The 26,075-nt window shown below is 36.6% G+C and overlaps 3 protein-coding genes across 5 annotated transcripts; 1 reads left to right on the plus strand and 2 right to left on the minus strand.

Moving 5' to 3' along the window:
- The first annotated feature begins 544 nt into the window (after positions 1–544).
- LOC147852158 (uncharacterized) lies at positions 545–9,484 on the plus strand. Of its 2 annotated transcripts, none has more exons than XM_087333839.1 (12): positions 545–1,581; positions 2,956–3,069; positions 3,165–3,351; positions 4,038–4,207; positions 4,418–4,592; positions 5,395–5,465; positions 6,801–6,885; positions 7,502–7,559; positions 7,704–7,825; positions 7,924–8,016; positions 8,436–8,506; positions 8,650–9,484. In XM_087333839.1, the coding sequence occupies exons 1-12, from the start codon at positions 908–910 to the stop codon at positions 8,789–8,791; spliced, it is 1,962 nt and encodes a 653-aa protein (XP_087189965.1). In that variant the 5' UTR covers positions 545–907; the 3' UTR covers positions 8,792–9,484. The 2 variants fall into 2 exon arrangements, with proteins under 2 accessions (XP_087189965.1, XP_087189964.1); XM_087333838.1 differs by having other exon boundaries at positions 546–1,581; positions 2,947–3,069.
- Positions 9,485–11,780: 2,296 nt separating this feature from the next.
- LOC147852159 (Nuclear transport factor 2 (NTF2) family protein) lies at positions 11,781–15,352 on the minus strand. The gene is made up of 3 exons (XM_087334532.1): positions 15,235–15,352; positions 13,084–13,174; positions 11,781–12,409 (listed from the first exon to the last, which is right to left on the minus strand). Exons 1-3 carry the CDS (start codon positions 15,290–15,292, stop codon positions 11,821–11,823), a joined length of 738 nt encoding a protein of 245 aa, XP_087190658.1. The 5' UTR covers positions 15,293–15,352; the 3' UTR covers positions 11,781–11,820.
- A 2,775-nt stretch (positions 15,353–18,127) lies between these two features.
- Positions 18,128–24,270, minus strand: LOC147852160 (uncharacterized). 2 transcript variants are annotated; one of them, XM_087333985.1, is made up of 9 exons: positions 24,088–24,263; positions 20,853–20,961; positions 20,636–20,704; positions 20,151–20,266; positions 20,001–20,055; positions 19,766–19,886; positions 19,636–19,683; positions 19,359–19,453; positions 18,128–18,716 (listed from the first exon to the last, which is right to left on the minus strand). In XM_087333985.1, exons 2-9 carry the CDS (start codon positions 20,925–20,927, stop codon positions 18,618–18,620), a joined length of 678 nt encoding a protein of 225 aa, XP_087190111.1. In that variant the 5' UTR covers positions 20,928–20,961; positions 24,088–24,263; the 3' UTR covers positions 18,128–18,617. The 2 variants fall into 2 exon arrangements, with proteins under 2 accessions (XP_087190111.1, XP_087190110.1); XM_087333984.1 differs by having other exon boundaries at positions 19,766–20,055; positions 24,088–24,270.
- Between the last annotated feature and the right edge of the window lie 1,805 nt (positions 24,271–26,075).

Here is a 26,075-nt window from a genome sequence, read left to right on the forward strand (position 1 = left end):
ACGTACATGCATCATCCCATATCCATATCCATACACATACATGCATCCATCCATCCATGAGTATACATACATATGTACATATACATTTAAACGTACATTCACACAAATGCACGGACATGTAGATACATAGATACATCATACAGATGTAACGTTTAAACATACATACATGCATACATACATCATACATGCATGCACACATACATACATACATACATACATACATGCATGCACACATACATACATACATACATACATACATACATACATACATACATACATACATAAAGACCTACATACGCACATATGTACATACACAGAGAAACAGGGGAGAGAGAAACACAGAGAAACAGGGGAGAGAGAGAGAGAGTGAGAGAGGAAACGCAGCAGGAAAGCTTCACACATACACAGACACATACACACAGAGGAAAACGCTTCTCTTCTCTCTCTCTCTCTCTCTCTCTCTCTCTCTCTACAACCCTCTTCTCTTTCCTCTCCAGCCATAGCTGCATTTTTGTTTTTTACCTTTCTTCCTCGTCTTCTTTTCACTGAACTACACGATATGCTGAATTCCCCGCGCCCCCCGTTTCCTTTTTCGAGTTTCCTTGACAGAAAACCTAATCCTAACCCTAACCCTAACCCTATTTCTTTTAACTGCGTAGGTAGTTTTCTTCTTCCTGCTTAGTTCTCATAAAAGGCCTAAAATTTCTCAACAAAGATCTCGAATTTCTGCGTCTAAAGCTGTGGATGGAAGATCTAATGCTGTTCTCTTCCCGGGCAAACTTACTATGGAAGCTTTACATAGAAAGGAGTTCGTAAAAAAACCCAATTTCAGAAGACGCTACTGAAAATGGCCGGAAAAGGTATGCTTTCCTAAGTTAGGCCCTTTCTGGTTTCAATTTCCTCTGTTATGCAGACACAACCTCAAAAACAGAACAGTTTTCCTTCTCAAAATAATCCATCACAACAACAAAATCAAGAACAGCAAAGCAACACATCAGGTCTAACCCTAGCATTACCCAATTCATCTTCTAAAATAAGGGGTGTTTCACATGCGATGCCGGGGGGTGTTTCACACTCTACTACAACTTCGTCAACGGCTGGGGCAGGAATATCGCAAGGATTAGGAATAGGAGGCGGTACACATACCTTGTTAGGAGGTGGTTCACATGCTTTGTTAGGCGGTTCACATGTCTTACTAGGAGGCGTTTCACATGCAATGCCTCTAGCCTCAAGTGCTGCCCCTGGTTACCCTTTTTCCTCTTCTTCAGCGCCTCCTCTTCTTGAGAGTGGATGCTCCCTTCCAAAGATTAAACTTGTCGATATTTTACCTGAAGATGGTCCCCCCACCGGGGTCTATACACGCGCAGTGGAAGAGCTCTCGGGTTGTCTCTCTAGACATGGGGCGGCCATTATGGAATTGAATGGAGAAGATGCAGCTCTTGTTCGATGTGCTTTAGAGTCTGCCACACTTTACTTTCGTACCCGAGCTCAATCTGCTCAATGGAGTGGAGGTGGATGGTCTAAGACAGCTGGCTATGTTCCTTCTTCATCAAGAGATATGTACTACTATCGTGCAGGAAGGTAAGCATCGGAAAACTTATTGTAATTATCAAGGGTACAATTATATATAGAAAGATACATAAGATTTTGTTAGAATTCTGAGCATAGCCTCAAAAGAAATACCAGGCATTGAGTTACTATCAGGGACATAGGTAAAAATCATAAGAAATGTCATAATATTTAATTGTATGTGTAGCTGATTAGTGAAAGAATTGAATTAAGCATAATCATGGAATTAAAAGGAATTTAGTCAAAGATTTGCTTTCGTGCTGGAAGGAGTTATTATAACTATCCAGACTATACATGTGGAAGGATATGTAAGGATACAAACAAAATAGTGGAAAAATTAAGCATAATCATGTAATTAAGAAGGGATTTTGACAAATACCTGAAATTGAGAGAAATGGAGCACAAGGGTCATATTTAAGAATGAATATCCTTACCTTCGCAAATTATTTGGCATGTGTTGTTTTAACATGTTGAAAACATTCAAGCAAGTTTACATTAGCTGAAGCTTCTCATTTCAGAATTGGTTTTGATGATAATTATCGGACCGTAGATGTGAAAGGATATGTAAAGAAAACCAAATAGTGGAAGAATTCAGCAGTCATGTAATTATTAAGAAGGAATTTGGGCCAGAAATTGAGAGAAATGGAGCAAAAGGGCCATATTTAAGAATGAAGATGCTTACCTTTGCAAATTGTTTGGCATGTGTTGTTTGAACATGTTGGAAATATTCAAACAAGTTTACACTAGCTGAAGGTTCTATTTCAGAATTGTTTTTGAGGATATGTTAATGTTCTTGGAAACCCAGAAACATGATCTATGGGATGGAAAAAGAACATTACAAGACAGTCTCCTCTGTTCTAGCGCAGAGGGGATAGCACATGTGAAACATGCATTTCTTACAGTCACTCCTATGCGTAATTAAAGAGCACATATATATGCCTAAGATATATGGCTTGGTGTGTTCAAGCTGGAGAAGTTGTGGGAGGTCAGTGCATGTGTTATTGTTGGATGAGTGTGAGATACTCCTCATCCTTAATCTCATGATTAGGGCAGAGTGCAGAGGTGTGGTGGGCTATGGCAGTTTCAAGTTCTTGCTATGTGTGTGGAGGAGGTGATTGTCCTTTTCATATCAAAGGGCATGGGTTGAGCTGATTTATGCAAGTGCAATAGTATATTAATTTGCTGTTCTTGGCATCCTTGTTCTGTCTGTCTGTGTCTGCATCTACAAGCTATGATTCAACGTCTCTAATGAGCATATATTCAGTCTGTATCTCAAGTATTGTTGAAAGAGGAAGGGAGATATTGACATCTCTAAAAGACCATAATGGTCGAACTGAGATTAAAATTGCATATGCTAATATTGTTTCAATATTGAAGGAATCCAAGGGGTGAAGAAGGCGAGGTGCCGCCACCGTGCATGTCCGATGTCTTTCGCTGCTTGGGAAAAGCGTCAAGGGTTGCACTTGGAGCTATATCTCGGCATTTGCGATTGCGTAGTGAGTAAGTGGAGAAAACAAGAATTAGATTGAGCATTAGTTCATTGTCTTCCACTGTTTTACTGCATGCGAGTCTAATCACTGTCTTCAAATTTTTAGTGCTTTCTACCCCCTTTTGGATGATTGCCCATTACCTGATGATAGTGCATCTTCATCGGTATTAGTGGCAACACGCTTTCATGAAACTGGCCCTAATTCAAAAGCCTCGAATGGTCCAGTTGGAGGCTTGCAAGAATATGAGAAGGGTTTTCTTACTCTTATTGCTGCAGACTCTCCTGGTTTGCAGGTAATTATTGCAGTCAAAAATATTTTAAGTTCATAAAATTGCATAAATTTAGTTCTCTTATGGAGCTTTCCTCTATCATGAAGAGATTATATGCTATAGTTGAATGTTAAATTATGTGGATATCTAGATTATGGATTATAGAAACCATTGAGTTTTACTGACAAAAAAGCTTTCCTCGTCATTTTATGAAAAGATCCTGAAATGTAAAAATGCTTTGTTTAGCAACCCCCAGAAAAACACAAAACTGTACATTTCTGTTTCCTTCTCTTATCTGCTTATCACACCCAAAACTCCCGGCATTTGGTTCATATCATGACAACCGAAACTCTATCATTTGTTTTTTTATCTCAAATTCTGCAATATTCATTAACCTCCCTGCATTCAATACTCATAAGTGTATTTGAAGCTCCATGTCCATAGCTTATATGATAAAGTAACTATATTATCTCATATAATATTTAGTTTCTTTCGAAATATTTGAAACAAAAGTTCACAGCGAAACCTCGAAATGTTTCTTGTGATATTGATTCAAAAGTAGGTCTTCATCTCTTTTTCATGTTTGTTCTGGTAAAACAAGATTGTACCTGACTTCACCAATGAAGAAGAAGAACATATCATGCATTCTTGACAAGGTTGACTTCTTTGCTATGCCTTTGGAGGGTTTACAGTGGACCTCTTTTTTGCAGGTTTGCGATGCAAATGGCCAGTGGTATCTTGCAGACATGGGTCTGCGAGCAGGGGATCTGCTTATTATTACAGGGAGGTCCCTTCAACATGTTACATCAGGTGTTTGCCATGCATATGCCTATCGTATTGATCCTTTGGCCTTGTCTTCAGGCCTCACCTCAAATGGAAGGTAATATTCATGTGGATGTAACTTTCTCTAAAAGATCAGTTTGGCCTTTTGAAGATTTTAACATTCCATTCCTATCGCTCTCTTTATATATATATATGTTTCATATATAGCTCCCATTCCCCTTTATAAAAGGACTATCTGTATATCTCCACAGACTCTATAAACATTATTATTAGTTGGGTTAACAAGAGATTTTTGACAAATGCGCAGGACATCGTTGACTTTTAGACTTATGCCACGGAGCAATGAAACATTAGATGGATCTATGATGGCTGACGTCGGTTATTCTGTTCCGGAACGATATGGTCCTGTCCTTGTATCCAAGTTCCTTGAAAGTTTGCATGTTACAGATGCTATGGCAGGCAACAGAGTGGAAAGCCCCTTGGTATTATTTCTCTTAATATTACAGATTTGTGGTTGGAAAATGCTAATTACTCTTTCATACTGCTTGAAATAAGAATTATAAACTATTCAATTATATTGAGTAGGTTTGGGGACCATTGTAATATTGCATACATGAATGACGGCAATTTTATATGCTAACAGCAAATGTTCCACTAGGATAAACACATCACAGTTACTGATTATTGATCGGAAAATGCTCATTACTCTGTCATATTACCCAAAAGTTGAGTGGACTAACTAAATTATTCAGCTATTTTGAATTCAGGTATAGGTTTGGTGACCAGTTTATCTGTTATGGTTTATGTTATATTGTTGTAATATTGCATACATGAATGAATGATGGTGGCTTTTATATGTTAATGCTAAAAGTTCCATTGGCATAAACACATTGCAGTGGGCAGCTCATAGCCTTTTTGGTATTTGTCTTTGTGATGATCCTTTTATCGATGTGATACATATGAGAAGATTGATAAAGCGCTAGTTGTATGGGGTTTGATTCTTGCCTGAGTTAATTAAGATTTTTGCAATTAGTAGAGGCTCCTATATAGTATAGAGTTCTTGGTCATGTGGAATATGAGATAGAAGTCCCCCTTTTAGTCAGTTTAATTGCATGCAGGGTTAGTTTATAGTGATGTTACACTCTATATGTGTTTTAACTCCTACTTGATTTCATCTTGCCGTGGTGAAGTTGATTGGTGCCTGGAGCTACTAAAATATTTTTGGATATGGAGATTTATAGACAATCCATGCATGTTTTTGACTCTTTCTGTTTCTGGCTGTAGCTGCAGGAGACGAACAGAGGACATTTAAAATCAGAGCCTACTCTACGATCTTTACTTTCTGATCCTTTGACGTAAGTATGATGTTATTGTTTCATTTTTTATGATGTTAATCAAGCTTAAAATATCTGCCTGCCACAACTTATAAACTCTTGACCTAGTGGTTTTATTTGTCTTTTTTAATGAGTTTTCTTAGATTGCTTGCTGTAAAGTATATAGTGAAAGGATCCACGAACTATACTCAATAGAGAAGTTAATTTTATGGCTTCTTTCGTGTGTTGTTTGGAAGTTTTATAGACCAATAACAGATCCTCAACACAATTACAATACAAACTGTCAACGCAATAATAAGCAATAACAGACGTTCATCTAAATCTACTTATGAAAACAGGCAAATAGATACTATTTTCAAAAACAGGGTTGAGATATTGATATTATTTGATTCTTACTGGGATTGGTAATTCGTCCCTCTTCCAGAAGGCAGAACGTCTCCATAAAATGAGTGGGAAACCATTATGTGATTTCTAAGAAAGCAGTTCTTGGTCTAAAACTATAAATAGTAGTCCTAGCTGTAGTCAATTCGTATCTAGGAAAGTGTTCCGAGGCTGATCAGCCCTAACGTGTGGGAAGAAAATGTCACCGAAATGCTGTTGCAATGTTGAAGTGGGTATTTTGCTTGAACCTTATTCCAGATATATGTAGAATTGTCAAGATTCATATGGGCTGGACTTGTTCAAGCACTGTTTCCAATCTTTTTTGACCTTCAAATTTATATCTCGACGTTCCTCTCTTAGAAAGAAAAAAGCTTCAGTTTTTTTGAAAAAATAACTTGTTTCTTTTTGTCTTTTCATTCATCTGGGTTGTGGGTAGCTGTTTTTTTGTCATTCTGATATTTTTTTTGCTTCTCTTTCCTGGACCCTTTCAGAACGGGATGTGAACTTGCATGTTGACTGCATTTTATTTAGATCTATTAGCATGTATGATATGTCATCTAAACATTGGTATTTTTTTACTTCATTTTCTGGTTGCTTTGTGAGTTTTTATACTTTTAACATTAGAACAATTTTAAATATATAAAATCTTAACGTGTTCTATTGACGACTTCTCTTGAAAAGATCTGCATACAAATCTTAAACAAACAGTTTGCCATGTCCTTTTTGCCTCGTAACTATGCAAAGTTGGAAACTCATTGCTTCTGTTTTCATTTTCCATGTTCCTTGTTGTACTCGCAACTATGATGCAAACATCTGAGATCCTTTCAGAAGATACAATGAACTAAATTACCTCAATGCTCTAATGCTTTATAACAAGCAACTTGATAATGATTTTGCTATGGTTTTTGAGAAAAGATGAAGTGCAATAACTTCCGAAGTACAAATTTTTGCTTAAGCTTTGGGTATATGGTTCAGGGGAGCTATCTTGGAAGATGCCTATACCTCTCTTGGATGTGGACACTCGTTTGGTGGTGGGACTTTCAAGAAAGTGATGGAAACAGTATGTATCCCACTTTGTAGTACACCTATTTATCTAAGAATCAGGTTTTGGTTGCTCCATAATAGCTCATGGATTTAATGTGTAAACTCTTTAAAGATTGTTTTAATGATTAGGAAATCAACATATATATGCAAGCAAATTGATGGATTAGTCAATTTATTATTTCTCCTCAGTGCACTATAAGAATCTGATAACCCGAGTGCATAAAATTGTCTAAACATTTTTCCAAGCACAGGATAGTAGCTTTTTTAACAGTATTCTATTGATGAGAATACTCCATGCAATCTATATCTATCCATGGTATGAGGTCTAGCGTTGGAATTGGTAATTTCTTAATCTACTGAATGTTTATACGTTTTTGGAGATGGCATTTATTCATGAATGAAGTGGATCTATCTGGCATGTGGGTGGTGTTGGACTTTTGGCGCTGAATCTGACATGTGTGCATATGTTGATGTTCTGATGTTTGTGCTGATAGGATTAATCCCTGTCGTAGTCTCTAGTTGAATATACACAAAGAGTCGAGCACATTATGTGCATCTATGACACTTGTGTATGAATCATGTTACAGTTTTAACTGGCCGTCTTATATGGTATGATACTATTGTCTTTCCAGCAAAGATGCAGTACCTGTGGTGTATCTGTTAACCTTGAGCGCGTAATCCCTAACCATGGTAAACCATCTCAACAATAAACATAGAAAGTCCTCTCTTAGTTAAAAAAAAAGAACGAGTTTCTCATAATCTAAGATGTTTTTGTGTCAGTTCTGATAGTTCTTTTGATTGTTATTATTATTTTTCAACATTTTTCCATATCAGCATTGAGAGCTGCTGCAGCAGCATTCAAACAGGAAGAAATGAGGAGGCAGCAGCATCATAATACATCTCGGAAGCGAAGAAAAGAAACTGGGGAACATGGGGAGAAACTAAAAAAATTAAAAGTAACTTATAATTTGTGGACACATTTCGATGCATTTTTTTCTGCTGGATATCTGGTTTTGTTCTTTTTTTTTTCTCAATTTGATCTATTTTATGACAGGAACTTCCTGGTTCTCCATCTAGTTATGATGGATCACACCATATTAAAGGAGTGCAATATCCATTTAATGTGAATGAGAAGGTTGTCATCAAGGTGTGTGACAAGTTGTTTGTACTTCCTAATCCCTAAACACAAGAATCTTAACTGACTAAAGTAATCCATAAACCTCATCTCTGGATCATTGCTTGTTTCTACGTAGTAGGCCTAATAAGTTTGTATTGTCATCAAGGTACATGCCAAGTTCAGTGTATCTTGAAACATTCATCTTTGAACCCATGTTTGTTGCATCCTAGGTCTATCATGGGGCTGTATTAAGTTCAAGTTCATATGTTTTGTGAGAATGCACGGAGTTTAACCCTGAATAACGAGTAAACCAAATATTTTCACAAATGTGATTGACTAGCCTGCTCTTATTTGATGCATTAATAAGTACAATAGACGAGCTGTGTTCCATTTGATGGAGATGGATTTCTTATGATATCTTTGGTGCATGAAATAAATGGTTCTATCAGGGAAACAAGCGGACACCTGAAAAATTTGTTGGAAGAGAAGCTGTTGTTACATCGAAGTGCCTAAATGGGTGGTAAGTGGTTTTTATTTTCCTTCTTTTATGACAGTCTTGAGTGGCCCCAATCTTAGGACTGAAATCTAGTGATATCTCTTGAGAATTTGGTAATGATTGATATTCAAGTGGTTGTTTGGTTGCTGTTAAATTTTGTTTATTAGGTACTTGTTGAGGACATTAGATAATGGTGAGAGTGTTCGTTTGCAATATCGGTCATTAAAGGCATGCACACCGGACACTAGTAGTAATGGTGTGAACGAGCAACCGACACAACCACAAACTGTTGTGGAGATGACAAGCTGATGGTGGCACTGTTCTGATAACAGAATATTGTTTTTTTTCACTCTTGATCAATGATTGAATTCCCCCTCACTTTTAACTTGACCAACCCTCTTCTTGTACATAGAAAAAAGTTGTCATGACTCCGCCTTTGAAAGATTCGGGCTTGGTGGAAAATGAGAAGGATGCATGAAATTAACCTATCTCTATGCCTTCAAAACGCGCATCTTACACAACTTTTTTCGGAAAGCTGTTTGTGTGTGCATATATAATCCACCACTTGAAGAAGGTTGTTTCATATACTTGTAATAACCTTTAGGAGACGTAGACATTATGACCTAGTTTGTTGTATCTCTTATAATTTTTTGTAGGTTTGAAAAAATGTGGCAAAGTGGAGGTGGTTATTTAAAAAACCGAAAAAAGAAAGAAAGAAAAGCTTTGAAGATATCCTCCTCATTGACTCAAATCATATATATCATCCTTGTGCTTTTTTAGGGATCCTTTTGGAGTGGCTCCATATATTTGGTATATAACAAGATTTGAGTTGAAGAACCATATTTGGGGAGCAGTCGATGCAAAGTGGTCTCTCACAGTTAGAAAAACATGCTACCTCATACTTTAGGATATTGTAAAACTACCCTTACATGCTTGTCCTTTTCATATGTATGGGACAGATTCCTGCTAATCTGAACCTTGATTAGTGTTTCTCATTCAAAATGTTGTGAGCTCAAACATTGTGATTTATGCTTGATCATTGAACATCCCTTTAATACCCAATGTTTCTGTGATTGATATGCCATTTGATGCGTACTACTGCTGTATTCACTTCTTTTTATGGATTCCTACTTTCTAATGTAGGCAGAATTGTGATATGTTTGCTAATCATGGATGTGGGCCATCCTTGAGAGTGCATTGTTTTGTTGCCACAAGTGATATGTAAACAAGAAGGTTAATGGTTTTGATGTTAATGTTCTCAGATCATGGGCAAACTCTATACAATGCGAGGCCTAAAAATTTATGATAATGTTTGTTGGATTTCATTTTGGTGTACATGCATATGATTTTGTGGTGCAGAGACCCGTTTCTAAAATGTCTATGTTGATATTTCACTGCGTTGTGTTGGTTATGCCTAGCATCCCCTCTTATACATAACAATATACTTGGTTAGACTTGATATAATGATTGAGCAGATTGAAGAGCTAGCATCTTGTAGTTTGTTTAAATGCAAGGGGTTTGTAGGATTTGTTATGAATGTCTAGTTAGTCATGCTGTCTCAAGGGTTAAAACCAATGCATTGGGCAATCTATGAAAACTAGCGATTAGCTTGAAGCTTGAAGTCTACAAACTTGATTGTAGCAATAACATACTTTGCAAGCATGATAATGAAGTTATTAAGACATATACCTTGAACATTGTTATCTACAAAGTTGATAGTAGCAAGAACATACTTTGCAAGCATGATAATGAAGGTGTTAAAATATTCAAAATATCCTCTATGTATTTAGAAAGCATTTCAAAATATCTACCACGATTTTAATTGAATATTGATTCCATTTATTATGATCTCGTTGCAAATGAATCCACACAATCATACTATTCTAGATTGTGCTTCTTGTTTGAGGTTTAAGGATTCTTATAAAGATCACAAAATTTTAGTAAGTTTGGTTGGCATGACTATTTGTTTTATCTATGCAAAGTAATAAAGCATTTATGGATACTTTCTAAAGTATCACATAGTCAATCACACTACTTCTGTTGTGTCTTCTACATGTAAAATCATTAGCATCCAACTATGCTATATTATCAAGTGCATTAGTTATTGATGGACCATTCCAATTCAAATTGTAAAGAGTTGTAGCAAAAAACTAGATAGAATGATAGAAGAGAATAAGAAAAGAAGAAAGAAATAAGACAAGAATGTAATTATTTTAGGAAAAAGAACAAGATGACAAGATTCTGTTGGTGGAGAGGCACTATATAAATGTGCTATTTTTTTTCTAAAGAAAAAATATCCTTTCATTAGTATAAACAGTTTACAAGATTTCAAACGCTATGTGATTGACAGCAGAGTATAAATGTGCTATTTGAATGTAATAAAGGTGGAACCTATTTTCGGGAAAAAAACACAACCTGGAGAGAATTGACCCAAATTTCAAGGATAAACCATATCAAGGTTCCACAAATTCTAAGTGTCAAAGAGCACAATGAAAAATATGCTAAAAAATATTTGACATTTAAAGCTGTTTTAGAGCCAACGAGAAGCTCTCCTTTACATTGAGAGTGCATTTGTTTTTCAAAATAGGTGTTGTTTCATTCATATTTTCTGTAGAAATGTCTACAATTTAGACCAGTTTTTTAAAACTTTAGAACCAATTAATTTTTTTTCCATGTTTCCCAATTTTAAGAACGTTTCAAAGACATGAAAGCCTAGGGTTAATATTAAAGACTATGCTAGAAGTGTGCAATCTTCTAGATATCTATTTTCATATAAGATATGATACATATATACATTTTTAATCAAATACCGTCCACATATGTTTTAAGTTTTCAGTATTCTGATCAGCTCTTGATTAATGGCATTCATTCTTCTTGTTTTGATTAAAGTCAAGGATATTATTCCTTTGGCTCAAATCACGGCTCATCTCATCAGCATTGGTTTAAACAAAGCCAAAGCCAAAGCCAAAGCCAAAGAGGGAGAGGAAGAGGAAGAGGAAGTGGATAATGATATGGATGATTGGTAATGTTGAAGAAGATAAAGAATCAGACGGTTCGACTACTGACGAAGGGGACAACGAAGAAGAAGAAGAAGAAGAAGAAGGAAATCTTAGGATGCTTAAGATATACTACATCGTACGCATCTCTCTTTAAGATGTGTTTGAACATAGATCAGATGAAGAGCCAAACCATAATTGTTCGATAAGGCGAACCATGAACCTTAATGGTGTAAGAAGATAGGTGTGTATTTTAGTTGAACCATAATTTTTGTTTACCAGACTCAAAGTTGTGAAGGGGCTAACATCAAATCGATGGATTTTCAAATCCCAAGAAATGTGTTATAGAGTAATGTGGGAAGCATGATGCATACATATATACCACTTCCCGTCCCGTTTCTCAAATATGTTGGTTGCCAACTGTTTTCCCCAACTTGACCCTTGGGTCCTAACTACCTCCAAGCATGTCACATAAGCCAAGCCACCTTTCACATGAACTTCCAGGTTCTGTAGCTCAATCTTGAGTGGTAACCCTGATTCAGGTCCAATCATTAAATCCCAACTTGAAATGACCATATCATACCCTGATATCCGACCTGATCCTGGATGTATACAATGCACATTTTCTCCAAGAGCCCAAATGCTCCTCATTAATTTCATGTCTCCAGTCTCGAATGCTCGGTAAAATTTTGAGTTCGTACTTAACACTTTGGCTGTTTCAGTCTCAAGTATGGCACGGAGTTGATCTCTCAATCTCGCAGCCTCTGAATAATTCTCCGACTCTATCGCGATCTGCAATTCCTTTTCAAGTAGATTCTCATCATTGATGTGTTTTTCTTTCTGGTAATTATTCTCACTCTCGCTATTATTAGCACTTGATGAATGTATTGGAGGGGAAACACGCTTTTGAGGACGCTGTGGATGTAGTGTTCTGCATTTGCATTGCACAAATAAGAAGGCTAAGGAACTATGTGACAATGCTATCAATTACTCTTACTGCCAACATCGCAATATCTATAGTAAAGACAAAACGAAATCACATGGACTTTTTCTAGATTTTAATGTGTATAACTGAATCAGGAAAATTATCGATTAGATATGTATGTTAAAAAGCATCTGGATGTCCCTAGCCAGAACTAATTTACATTTTCAGATATTTAGATCCAGGCAAATCTTACTTGACTAGAAATGTTAGCATGTCCACTTGGTAAGTGGGCGAACATCTACTTGTATGCATGTTGCATGATCACCAAAGCTTGGAAGTTATATCTCTAGGCATACATAATCTACATCCCAATGTCACTAAGATAAATCATCAAATTTTGCAACATCAAAACATTTTTACCCAAAAACAAAGTGTCAGCAATGACAACTCCACAGTCACTATATTTCCTTCACGAAGGTGGTAATAACTCCTAGGAATTCATTTCTTTCAAAAGATTCAACGGATTATACCAACAATTTATATTAACTTTTCATGTGAGATTTAGCTCAAGTATTTTTCTAAACTCTTCCATTATGCTTTTCTGACACCTCTAAACTAGACCAAGCCAATGCATAATGAATTACAAACATATATGCAAAGTATAAACGAGGGATACTCACCTAAAAAAAATCTCAAAATATGCTTCTCTTTTTCTCAAAAATAGCTTCCCATTATTCATCATGTTAGAGCAGCCGCCATCTGCACGCCTGCCTGTAAACATAATATTATGTTGTCCGTGTGATGAGCTTGATGCTTCCAGTAAATGACGAAACCAAAGCAATTGTACAAGCATTTGATAGTTTGTGACAAATTAGTCTGACCATCACATGGATGCACTATATCATCCCTATATTATTACGAACAAGAGTAGGGTACAATCAAAGAGCGTACCACCAAGTCAATTTTAAAATGATTACACCAATATTGATCCAATTACAACGACAAACTATATATGCCTTTTTAAGAGTACAAATCTATCTCAAAATAGGAATATTCCCTAAAGTAATTTGGTTACAACTTACAAGTACTGCAAAGAAAATTTGGCATGAGATGGAACTGGTAGCTATGAAGGGGATTTGAGTTTGATCCTTGTCGATGCTATTTCATTTTCTTTTGATAAGTATTATTATCATCATATGCATACAAACACATACATGAAAGGAGTTTTGCATTCTGTTATCTGCTTTCCTGTCGAGATTCCTTCATCTTCATTTCTAAAGTAGAAATACTAACATGGAACTTTTTGTGCAAAATAGGTTTCAGATATCTCCAATCAATATTGTGAAGAATAGAGTGCGGAAGCTTGTAGACAAACTGGCCCAGCCGGATTACAACAATAAAACAGAGAAAGAAGGTTTAATGGAAGCTTAAGAACAGAGAATACACAAGAGAGACAGAGAGAGCAGAAAACATAAACTCAATTCAAAATAATAACACTCTGCACATACAATGTGCTCAGTGAGCACTTTTATACAAGTCCATGACGGGATTGACAGAAGTACTGATAAGTACTTCAATGCTCATACGAGTGACTAACACTGACTCCCAAAAATAGGCCTACATACTAGGCTAGATTCGTAGGCCTCTAACAGCCTACCGGTTCCAATCCGATCCGTCTCTCTGATCCATCTCGCCTATCCGGTTCTCTGTTCTGGATACCGATCCGGCTCTGGTGTATTCCGTCGATCCGGATCCGGTTGAGCTTGTCCGCTCAACAAATATCATCAAAGGACGTGCTGTATTAGATTTTCATCTCTATGTTCAATCAAGTACATACATTGTGTTGCTTTAATCAAGGGATTGATTGTGCCATGAAAGCATACGTCACCATCTATAGGCAAACCATGTACTTTTCAGTGAAAGGATCCACCTTGTATTTACCTTGCATTCACTCAATATTTGCATAAATCCCTCACCTACTCAAAAGGGTATGGTGAGATCAACACATAATATGTCAGGATCTAAATAGGTCCATATTTTTCCTTTTAGGAAACATGTATCTCTATATCCTTGAATACATTATTATTTTATTTGCTCAAGTCTTATCCATCTTCACTCCATCCCTCCATCATCATTGAGTGCAATTTCATTAAAGAAAGATGCAGGTCAAGAATGAAATTCCTCACATCACTCATGCACACGATTCCTAGCTTAAACAACATTGCCAATTCAAGGAAGCATGGAGATGAAGCTTGAACACATGTTAATGAAAGCATATATCAATAGTATATATATAAAGAGATATCCACTAGTTTCCTTCAAAGATAATAACCTTCATTACATATTTTTCGATCTCTCAAAACCTTCTTGAATTCATGACATCTTTCATTTCTTAATCCAAATGCATTCATTCAACCAATGATCATTAAAAGTACCCATCAATTTCATCACATCTTTCCTTCATCTTTCATATGCATTCAACAAAAAATGTTTTCAAGGTGTTCATCAATTTCTTGACACGTTTCAATTTATTGTTCTATATTCATTGAACCCAATGATATCTGAAGATATCCACCAATTTCATTACATCTTTAAAACTCAGTTATGTGAAGATACGCCATCAATTCATCACATCTTTCAGTTATTCATCCATATAAAATCAAACCAAATTCAGTAAAGAAAACCATAAAAGCCAAAAGAGCAACATAGTGAGGATCTTATAAAGCCTCGCATCCTCCTTTAAGGCCTCAAATCCTTCTGACTGACTTTAGGGAATAAGCGAAGTATTATGAAAGAGACAGAAGGGAATAGGTAGGGTTTGTTGGGGTTACCTGGGAGGAGCCAGAGAGGCATTCGAGAAGCCATAGCTGATGCCATCATTGGATTCATTCTTCAGGGGGATCCTGTCGCTTCTTTTATATACATTATAACATATACATACATGTAGATGCGTATGGGTATGGGTATGGGTATGGGTATATGCGTATGCGTATATGTGTGTGTATATGTATGTATACATACATACATACATACATTATTATACATATATACATACGTATATATATATATATATCATATATGTATGTATGTATATGTGTATGTGTATATGTGTGTGTGTATATGTGTATATATATACACACACAAATATAGATGTATATATACATATATGTACATGTCTATGTATACCTATACATATTTGTTATATGTGTATGTGGACGTGTACGTGTACGCCTATGAATAATGTGTGTATTTGTATGTGCATTAGTATGACTACATGTTAATATACATGCATAAACGCTTATGCCTATACCTCTATACACCATGCCTGCATATACGGTTATGCCTATACCTCTACACGTATATGTCTATTTGTGTATGTGTATGAATGTGTGTATAGCATACTTGTATGTGTATTAAGATTCAATAGACGTGCAACACATTACCAATAGAAATGGGTTCTAAGCTACCCTAGCAATGCATGTATATGTATGTACATGGACATGTGTATGCGTACCCATCTCATAAACCACAATTGGTCTCATGTGGACGTTAACATAATATCTCTCTCTACACATGGCTGCATAGGATGGGAGTAGAGTCTACTTGCGCACGATGTCGTTTACAAATGGAAACTCAAAAACATTGCTTATGGGAATGTATTGAGTCTCAATTGATATGGCAACGTCTCCTTAGAATTTTTGCTAATTATTTCTCCCCGTTGGTTTTCACTTGGGGTATGGTGGTTTGGACATCTCTTGTCCGTGATGTATTTCATTATGATAACGAATCAATGGACCATGGATTTTGCACTAATTTTGGAAGAGTACATAAAGTACCATTGTTGTCACTACAGTTTACAGGAATACGAAAGGAAGTCCAACCAGTATGGGAGATATTGAGTAGTACCACTATATATCATATTTGGAAGACTAGGTGCTCTCTTATTTTCCAACAACTGAAAACACCACCGGCCGAATTGGTCTCAAATATTTGGTTAGACATAGTGCATACTTTGAAGGGACAATGGGATGGTATTATTGGTGACTCTGATGCTAAGATTGCTCAACGGCATGAGTTTATCACTATATGGAAACCTTCTCCATTCATGACAACCAACTGTGGTACTCCTTATTGGCATTATCAACCTCCGAAATGGTTGTTTCCCCCCCCAATTACATAGAACTTTGAATCTTGTAAAATGACTATACTAATGACAGGATATCTTTTTAAAAAAAAAAAAAAAAAAAAAAAACATAATATCTCTCTCTACACACAATTGCCATTGCCTATATTTACACTTTGCCTCTAGGAGCCCAAGTACAAATGCACAAATGAGTCTCAAGTGCGTGTGTTTGTTGGGGGGGGGGGGTGGATTCTGTATTGTGACAAGTTCCATAGTATCTAGATATTTGGATAATCACGAGGAGAACAATAGAGACGATGACAAAGTATTCTCACATTACACTGAAAAAGATGACAAAATCTATCCTATGTAAACATTGAGAAGTGACACTACGCATGGCCAAGATTCAACACTTTAACTCTCAAGGTTCACACATGGTTAGTGAGTATCCCATCAAACAAGACTACTAAGGTCTAAGTGCGAATTGGGCTCAATACAACATTTTGGGAATTCAACAAAACATCTACATGCCATGCAAGGGTTTGTTCGTGGTTCCAATGGGAGGCAATGTGGCTTGGTTGTTGTTGTGTTCACTTGAACTTGAATGACAGGAATGTGGCACTAAAAAAGTAGCTAAGAGGGAGAGGATGCAAAAGCCTCACTAGAATAAAAAGTTCTCGAAGCATATGATGTCCATACCTTATTTCTAGCTTGGTAGTGGGGAACTACTTCCAAAAGAAGGTGAAACGCAACTAGACACAATCCTGCAATCTCATGTAGTGTCTTATCCAAATCCTTGTGCTGAAATATGCAAATAAAAAACTATGCAAACCTCATTCACAAAGAGTAGCATGTGAATAGCCAAGATAAGGTACACCAAGCTGCCATGAATTCAACTAGAAAAGAGCAAACGATTTCCCCTTACATGATCCATTGCTTCATGGGGTAGACATGTAAATGAAGGCTAAAACAACCGAAGCAATATGAGAATTAAGGAACTAGTATCAATCGTGAGCGTAATAAAATTGAATGACCACATCAAATGTGTTGAAATATGGATCATTGTGTTGATATAATGCCAAGTTTGAACATAAAGACGGAAGGTTGAACATGTTACTACAAGCTATTGCAAGTAAGTTCACTTTACATGACATGACTTTAGTACAAGGGTGGATATTCAGGGGTCCCAATGTTTGTAAGACAACATAACATCTTTCAAACTCCACACACAATGAAACATAACCATGTTTATGGCATTCCACACAATTCTTTTGATTGACTTTTATCAAATGATTTTTTACAGCACATGCTTAGTAGTATATTGAATTTAAGGAAATACCATAAGTGTGTTCAATTAAATGAATTCAATTCAATTTCATATCATCACAACATGTTGATTTTTGCTCGCCCTATTAATGTTGATCCCATATTCCTCATTCAAACAAATGGTATACTTAATAGTTTCATGTGTCTATGATTTGTGATGATTGTTTGGCCATAAAAACCTGCTATTGATCAATGTTCCAATTGTTTGCTTTGACAAATTACTGATCATGTTAGTAAAAAAAGAAGTCATTGTCACACTTTATGCCATTGATATGGAAACTATATTAGCATCTTTGATACTCACATCATCATGTAGCTTGATAACAAGAAGCTTATCATTGTTTACATGGTAGACAAAGATCACCATTAGTGATCTAGAGAATGTGGTTGCTGGGGATTAGAAATTTGGATCAGGTTTAGATGTGTAGCTAAAGAACAGGATTTGTGGCTATTCCAGGGATGTGCTTTTCTTTACATTTAGATCTTTCACTTTTTTTTAATATCAAACTAAATCTCCATTTATTAATTTGTATGTACAATTTGTGCTTGGTATGCTGGGCTTTTGAAAAGATGTTTTCAACCAAGATTAGTATGACCAAGATGATGGAAAATCTCCTTGTCGCAAGAAGCGTGCATAAAATGATCCAGCTGCATCTTGATGCAATGTGATGAAGTTTACTTCTTCAAAAGATTCTCTGCTTGCCATAATGCACCCAAATGATGATATGGAGGATTTCTATCACCATCAATGAAAGAAAAGTCCGACTAGCTAAGAAGTGTGTACGATGGCATATCTTCGATCTGCTTGACCGACTCCATGGTTAGCTCTTGCTCAAGTTGAGATCGTGTAGCTTTCATTACCGCCTGGATTCAACAAAAGGAATAATTCAATAACATCAAATGCCATGACTAGCCAAATGCCCCTAATTAACACTCTAGGAAGAGAATAGTTAGCTCTTGCTCAAGTAGCACCATAGATAATGGCTTGAGAATAGTTTATTCTTTTTTTTTCCTGAAGGGGGAGACAGCAAAGGCATTTGAGGAGATTAACTACGAACTTAGGTGCATTTGTGAAACTAAAGAAAGATGCAGGGGTATGTTTTTCGGGTTTCCCCGTGAACAATTTAGGATCTAGCTAATTAGAACACAGCTCTTGCTTCATGAGGTTCTAACTAATTGCATTTGTTTCAATCTTGGGAATTGGTTCTGCATGCAACTATACTCATCATATTTGTGTGTTTGTGTAGGTGCACTGTCTCTTATTTATGTGGTTGCTGTGTGTCAGAGGAAATGGAGGACAATATAAATAAATGCCCTCATCTCTTCGAATGCTGTTATTCGTAAAGACGGATATCATGACTTGATGACCATCTCCTTGTTTCCAATCAATTGTGCAGGTTTTCACCTCACATTGAGGTTTTCATCAATAATATGATGTATTTTATGTATATGAAATAAATAAATATATAAATTCCCTTTTCTCTACATGCATTTCGGTGTACTCACATTGAATTCCATATATGAAGCATGCATTGAGAGCCATAGTGTATCCATAACTTTAAATGCCACACAGTATAGCAAGTCAAAAGCTGTCTCTTGTTCTGCAAGAAACAAAAGTCAAACACCAATCCAAAGTTTTGACTGAATATCTGCAATATATGGCTCCAAAAGAAAAAGGAGCACATTGCAACTTGATATACGAAATTAGGTAGGTTCTAATTCCTCTAGATGATTTTCAATTGATCTAGAGCACATCAACTTGTAACCTGTACAGATGACCTACCGGCCAATATCCTGACAAAGGATGATCCAATCCATGATCTTGGCTTGTCTGAAGAAATCAAACATGGTATGTGGTTTTACAAAACGAACCAAGGGTTATGGAATGCAATAAAACTATCGTAAACACTTACAAGAGCGAAGATCGAGCATTTGAATTAACATAAACGTAATGTTGACACCAGCAACTGCGAAAGGGTACTCCCATGTGGCCCTCCTCCCTCCTTTCTTATATAGCAACTGTTGAAAAGATCGCTGGAAAAAAGAATTTCCAAAACTCAGATGCCAAAGTAGAAATTTGTGGGGAAAATTGGAAGGTAAGGAAAATACACATGCAACATGTTGATAAAAAAGGAGGCGTGCCCCTACCGGGTATCTTTTAGCAAAAAATAAAAGATTCTCAAGAGAGAGATATCCTCCACCCCTGTGAGTTGAAACACTAGAAAATATGGCATCACATAATCTAGCAATGCAATACGAAAACAGGGATGAAGAAAAAACAAAATTTGCAAAAATGACCTGAAATCTGTGGATGGATCACTGCCTTGCCACCCCATATCTTTCCACTGATCAGATATAAGTCCATCTAAATCCGAGTCGGGGAATGACGCATACCATAAAGCCCTTAGTGTTTCCTGCACAGAAAATAACACATTGTTATTAAGCTAGCAACCTTGCAATAAGCACCTATAGCATTTTGATAATAGTACTTGAAATTGATCAAAACTTCACCTCTAACTTTTCATGAACTTCCCAAAATATCCCCTACTATTTTCAGGACTTCCAAAATGCTCCTCATCTTTCCGAATTCTCAAAATACCCTCTCTCTAACACAACAATTTCTTTTTTTTGCCACATTTCTATCCCTCTCTCAACAATTTCTTTGTCTTCACACATTATAATCTTGGGGATAGAAATTGTAGAGAAGAGAGCAGCATTTTGAAAATAATTACGGGTATCTCTGGAAATTTAGTAAAACATTAGGGGTATTTTTGTATACTGACCTGATGATCAGCTCGACTTGGATCAAATACAGCTCCTAATCGAAATTGAAGCCTCCGAAGCCGCTCCTCCTGTAAGACGAGAAAGAACGAGTTTGAAGGAATAGGAACTTATGACTGAATTCAAATTACTCAACCAGATACCAACTCAAACATAATCAAAATGAGGATTTTCTGAAAATACAAAAGGAAAAGGCGTGAAGCTTAAAAGGAATCTTACCTGAGCAGGAGTAAACTCCAGAGTCAACATTTTCTGTGCTTGCCCTTTTTGGTGAGCACAGCCACATAATAACATGTTGCCAATCCAGAACGAGTTTTGAGAGTGCCAACTGCAACAAAGAAATTTATTTTAGAATAATTTCAAAATAGGCTTCCAGATATAATTTATATCCACAAGTTAAAAAAGAAGAATCATACATGAAGATTGGTGAAGTTTCCGTAAATAGCAGGGATAAGGGGAATTGTTTGGTGCATTATTATGCACTATTATGTAGCACTCAAAACAAACTCTCTTTAATGACAATTCATGCACTACACGATCTTCAGTGCCAAAGCCGTGATTTATTCCAACACCATAGGCATGTATGCCATTGCCAATTTCATATTAAGAGAATGGACGCCCAGATTGACATCTATATAAATCTGAGTGTCATCTTTTCAAACCCGTCAGTCATTGTGTAAAAGAAAAATGTAATCCACATGTGTTCCTCTAGTTTTTCAAAATAAGAGAAACAACGTTGTCTTGCAAATAATCATTTAAGACTATAAAAATACACCACTCCCAAACAATCACTCTGGTAGAGTATTGTAGTTAGGATGTAATAATGGATCACAATAAAGAACTCAAGGTTTGCATGATGTAAACATGTCACATGCTTTGAATCCACCGTCATCATTTTAATGCCACGTTCACAATGTTCAAGGTAGTTTTTCATTCCCACATACACCAAACATTGAATCTAGCGCATAGTAGGAGAAAAAGAACCAAACATGTCATGGCTTTCACATAGACGCATCCTGAAGTGTAACAAGAAAGCTTCATGCTAGCATTTCGAAGGATTCAAATTCAAAATTTAAATAGTTAGCAATTGCGAACAACTACATAAAATCAGAATCCCTTTATATTATTCAATTTACGATTTGTAGGTCCTTAAAATTACAAAGCGTAGAAATTCCTGGTGACATGAAGTTTCAGGATGCTGATCACATTGCAATTTTGCCAAAGTGCGAGAGAGAGAGAGATGGACATATTAATGCCTCAAAAGGACAATTATTACAAACATTAAAGCTGTTTACTGTTTACTCATCAATGCAAGTACCAGAAGAATAAAAAGAAAATGTTAATGAGAGGGGGGGCTCAAACTATCTGTAAAAAGGCACATCTTAAACAAATTCTTCCAACAAGATAGATATCATTTCAACTAACTATTTACGTAACATACACAAAATCTCTTGCCTGTACAGGTAGAGAATCCAATAACTTTGCAAAGAAACTCTGTTAATGAATTTCGGTTCTCAGCAAGAAATAGCAGTAAAAAAGAACGAACAATTTCAATAGAACTTGTCAAGAAAATGGCTATGCAGATGAAACTGACATAAAAGTTTGAGGTTGACTCAGGGTAGCATTAAGTTTTACATGGATTGGAAACAACTGGAGATGTAAAAATGGTATCATCTCTTCAGCATTGAGTACAAAGAAATGTTAATGAGCAATTCTCACACAGGACTCAGAGAGAAAATTGCCTAGAGCCCTTCCAACTGTGAAATCTAAGCTCTCAGAGTCATCATGTGCATTAAGAAAATGTCAAACCTCAAGTTCTCAGTAAAATTTCCTTGGACCTAGAATTAAAACACACACATGCAATGTGTAGTTCTTCATTTGACTAGGGAGAAAAATTAAATAACAATCTACACAGCATGCAGAGATGCTTACCAATAGAGATGAAGAATTCTATGACAATTACCTCACAGCAACAAGCAAATAACAGTACAGCAAAGGCCTGACAGAATATTTCGTAGAATTAATTTCAGAAATTAAATCCATTATCAGTACAAGTAGAGCATTCTATGACTACTCACAAAGAAATTTTACATCCAATGATTAACTCTCCACGAAAAACAAATAGTAACAGCAGCAAATATGAGGCAGAATATCTGCTAGCATTATTTTGAGAAATTGAATCCATTATCAGTACAAAGAGAGTATTCTATGACTACTCCAAAAGAAACCTTATTTTCAATGATTACCAATCAAAGAACAAACAAACAACAATGGCTACAAGTATCAAACAGATTCTTCAGTAGAAATAATTCGAGAAATTAAATCCATTACCAATATAAGTAAAGCATTCTATAGCTACTTCCAAAGACAATTCTTTCAAAAGATTGTCCATCAGAAACAAACAAATAACAATGGCAACAAATAACTAACAGATTCGTTAGACTTCATGCAATTAATTAATCTATTAGCAGCATAAGTGGAGAAATCTAGACTAATACAGAAGACAATTCTTCCAAAAGATTACATCCCAGCTACGAACAAATAAAAATGGTGGCAAACATCAGATAGGTTCACAAAAAGTCGTTTAATCTATTACTAATCCAGGTAAAGCATTCATTGAGAAATTCTTCCTAAGTATTACGCAGCAGCATAAAACAAAAAATGACGCTGGAAAATTGCTAACAGATTCGCAAAAATCCATTGAGAAATTAAATCTATTACCATTACTAACGAAAAGAAAACATTCTATGAGTAGCCAAAGACAAATCTTCCAAAAGGCTACTTCTCAGCAATAAAAAATAACTACGATCATAAGCGCTAACAAGTTCACCTGAATTCCCTGAGAAATTAAATTCATTGAAGACAAGCAATCATTCTATAACTAAATTTAAAGGCAATTCCCCCGAGCAACAAACAAACATTAATGGAGCAAAATAGATAATATATTCTTCTCTAGAATTCATTTGAAAAATTGAAGTCATTGACAGTAAAAGCATCACCTCTCAGTGATGAACAAACAAAGAACGATTGTGGTAGACAACTAAACAGATTGTCTAAGATTCACTCAGGAAACTAAATACATTAACAGTATAATTGGAGCATTCTATAACTAGTTCCTAGGACAATTCTTCCAAAACATTACCTCTCAGCAGCAAACAAGTAACAATGGCGAAAAATAGTTAGCGGATTCTTAGCTTGAACTTGTTTAAGAAGCAATGACATTCTTAGTAGATGATGAGACAACATACAAAGATCGGGACTCAAGGTATAAGAGAAAGCTTCTTTCTTAAGTTCCTTTTCAAAAAGAGTTTGGCTCTCAGGAACAGAGAAAGAGCAGACAGACGGGGACGAATCTGAAGAGCTCATCAAGAACGACCAGAAAAACCACAAGATTTCAAACAAGAGCGGGCGAAGTTGAATTAAGAACATCGGAGGTCAGAATGCGACGGCTTACTGCGCGAGAGTGCGAGGAGGTTCCGAGAGGCAACCGAGGTCAAATCCGAGACATCTGATTCTGATCTTTCATCCGGCTCGCGATGGAGGAGCTCCGTGCAGGCGCCATCTTGGGGCATGATTCATGAAGAAGACGCCATGGGGAAGAAGGTCGTACAAGGCGAAGGTGAGAGAGAGAGAGAGAACACGCAGGAATGCGAGGATTTGGCCTGCATCTAACGAGGCAGATAGAGAGAGAGAGAGAGAGAGAGAGAGAGAGAGAGAGAGAGAGGGTGGGGTGGGGGGGGTTAGTCACACCAAAAGCACTTGCAGTACACAGCTTCTGCTTTTGCGTTTGCGTTTGCGTTTGCGTTTGCTCTTGCTTAAAGCTTTTTTGCTCCTATTGTTTCTTCAAAACTATTGTATCAAACTAATGACCTTCTTCTTCTTCTTCTTCTTCTTGATGGATGGTATGGTATGGTATGGGATATGGTATGGGCTGGTATGGGCTGGTATGGGGAGTTGCCCAAACCCATCCATCCATTGAGCCATGTTTTCTAGCTCCTTTTGAGGACCCCCCCGTCGTCGGCATCATGGAAACATCCCAGGGATGGATGGTCCCTACGACCTGCATCCATTCAGAAGGCATGCGAGAGCCGAGTGTATGTACGTAGGAGGTGGACCTGGACCTGGATGTGGAAGAGGGTTTGGGGGGTGGAGATGGAGATGGAGATCCTATCACCTCCCCCTTGCATTCTGGTTTTGATCGGGAGATCGTATCTAGGGTGTTGTGCGACCCCCACATTAACTTTTGGTGCTTCCGTTCCACGACTCCGGGCTCGCCAGCTCACGCAGTCGTTCTCACACCAGCTTGCTAGGTATTTTCATATGCACGAGCAGATGTTATGTGTGCTTTGTAGGAGATTGTGCGCTCTTTGGAATCTTATTGGTTCACCCAAATTTACTTGTGCGCACGAAGGCTTTTAATGATGTTCGTGTGTGTGTGTGTGTGTGTTGGGGGGGGAAAGGGGGTTGTATTTTGTATCGTCCTTGCAGGTTTTGAGGACATAATTTGGAAAGAACAATAAACAAAACAACTTGGCTAATTTGCTAGATCTCGAAAACATAGGATTAAGAACTTATCTTTGTGATATGATGTGCACTCCACATGTTCATGTTGAAGTGTGGAAGACAAAATATTAAGAGCATAAACATGTGTATGTATGTTGATGCATGCCAATTGTATTTGCTAAGTGGGACAAATGTGGAGAGGTGTCATGGATGACTACAGTCTTCACCAAAAAAGTATGTGGCGATTAGTTAAAGGCCTTGAAATAATGCGTGTGCAGGATGGTGTTATTTATTCGTGGGGGTACACATTTACATATTTGAAGGGTTGTAGTTGAATAGAGTTTGGAAACATATTGTTGACCTAAAATTTAAAAATTCATTTGCTCCAAACAAGTAGAGAAACAATGACTTCCGTCTATACTTAAAAAGCAAAGAAGATGCAAACTTTCCAAACATAACTTTATGTTAAGAGGAGATTCGAGGTGACTTGTCATAGCATGAACAAGAGATGATGTATCTGAAGCAGGTCAAAAAGTGTGAGCTAAATGAATTAAAATAAGCAATTAACTCAAAAGCAAAAGAAACCAATAACTTTTGGACCTTCTCATTATATTAAGATGAGATTGAAGATTGCCCGGGTCATACCATTAACTAAATTCGTTACTCCAAACTTAAAAGCAATGAAAACAACTTAAATTGCGGACCTTATCATTTGGATGATATTCGTTATAACATGAATGACAATAATAAATTAATTATTCCAAAATCAAAAGTAAAGAAAAAGAAATTTGTAGAGCTTATTCTTATGTTAAGAGGAGATTGAAGGACAAAGATCATAGCATGAACAAGTAGTCATTCAAGATCCTCTAGAGGTAATTGGATCGTACATTGACATGAGATTGGATGTTATTGGTAAAACATGAACATGTTAAGTCATTC

The sequence above is a fragment of the Azolla caroliniana genome, unplaced genomic scaffold (assembly GCF_043228905.1).
Source record: "Azolla caroliniana isolate FFs.n. ecotype wild unplaced genomic scaffold, voAzoCaro1.0.p SCAF_18, whole genome shotgun sequence".
NCBI lineage: Eukaryota > Viridiplantae > Streptophyta > Polypodiopsida > Salviniales > Salviniaceae > Azolla > Azolla caroliniana.

Coding starts and splice junctions, on each gene's coding strand:
- LOC147852158 (XM_087333838.1), top strand. CDS start 908: ATGCAGACACAACCTCAAAAACAGAACAGTTTTCCTTCTCAAAATAAT. Junction 1,582..2,946: donor TACTACTATCGTGCAGGAAG/GTAAGCATCGGA, acceptor TCAATATTGAAG/GAATCCAAGGGGTGAAGAAG. Junction 4,208..4,417: donor GGCCTCACCTCAAATGGAAG/GTAATATTCATG, acceptor ACAAATGCGCAG/GACATCGTTGACTTTTAGAC.
- LOC147852159 (XM_087334532.1), bottom strand. CDS start 15,292: ATGAATCCAATGATGGCATCAGCTATGGCTTCTCGAATGCCTCTCTGG. Junction 13,175..15,234: donor GCCTCTCTGGCTCCTCCCAG/GTAACCCCAACA, acceptor TTATGTTTACAG/GCAGGCGTGCAGATGGCGGC. Junction 12,410..13,083: donor TATTTTGAGATTTTTTTTAG/GTGAGTATCCCT, acceptor ATGCAAATGCAG/AACACTACATCCACAGCGTC.
- LOC147852160 (XM_087333984.1), bottom strand. CDS start 20,927: ATGTTATTATGTGGCTGTGCTCACCAAAAAGGGCAAGCACAGAAAATG. Junction 20,705..20,852: donor TGGAGTTTACTCCTGCTCAG/GTAAGATTCCTT, acceptor CTCGTCTTACAG/GAGGAGCGGCTTCGGAGGCT. Junction 20,267..20,635: donor CAAGTCGAGCTGATCATCAG/GTCAGTATACAA, acceptor TTTTCTGTGCAG/GAAACACTAAGGGCTTTATG.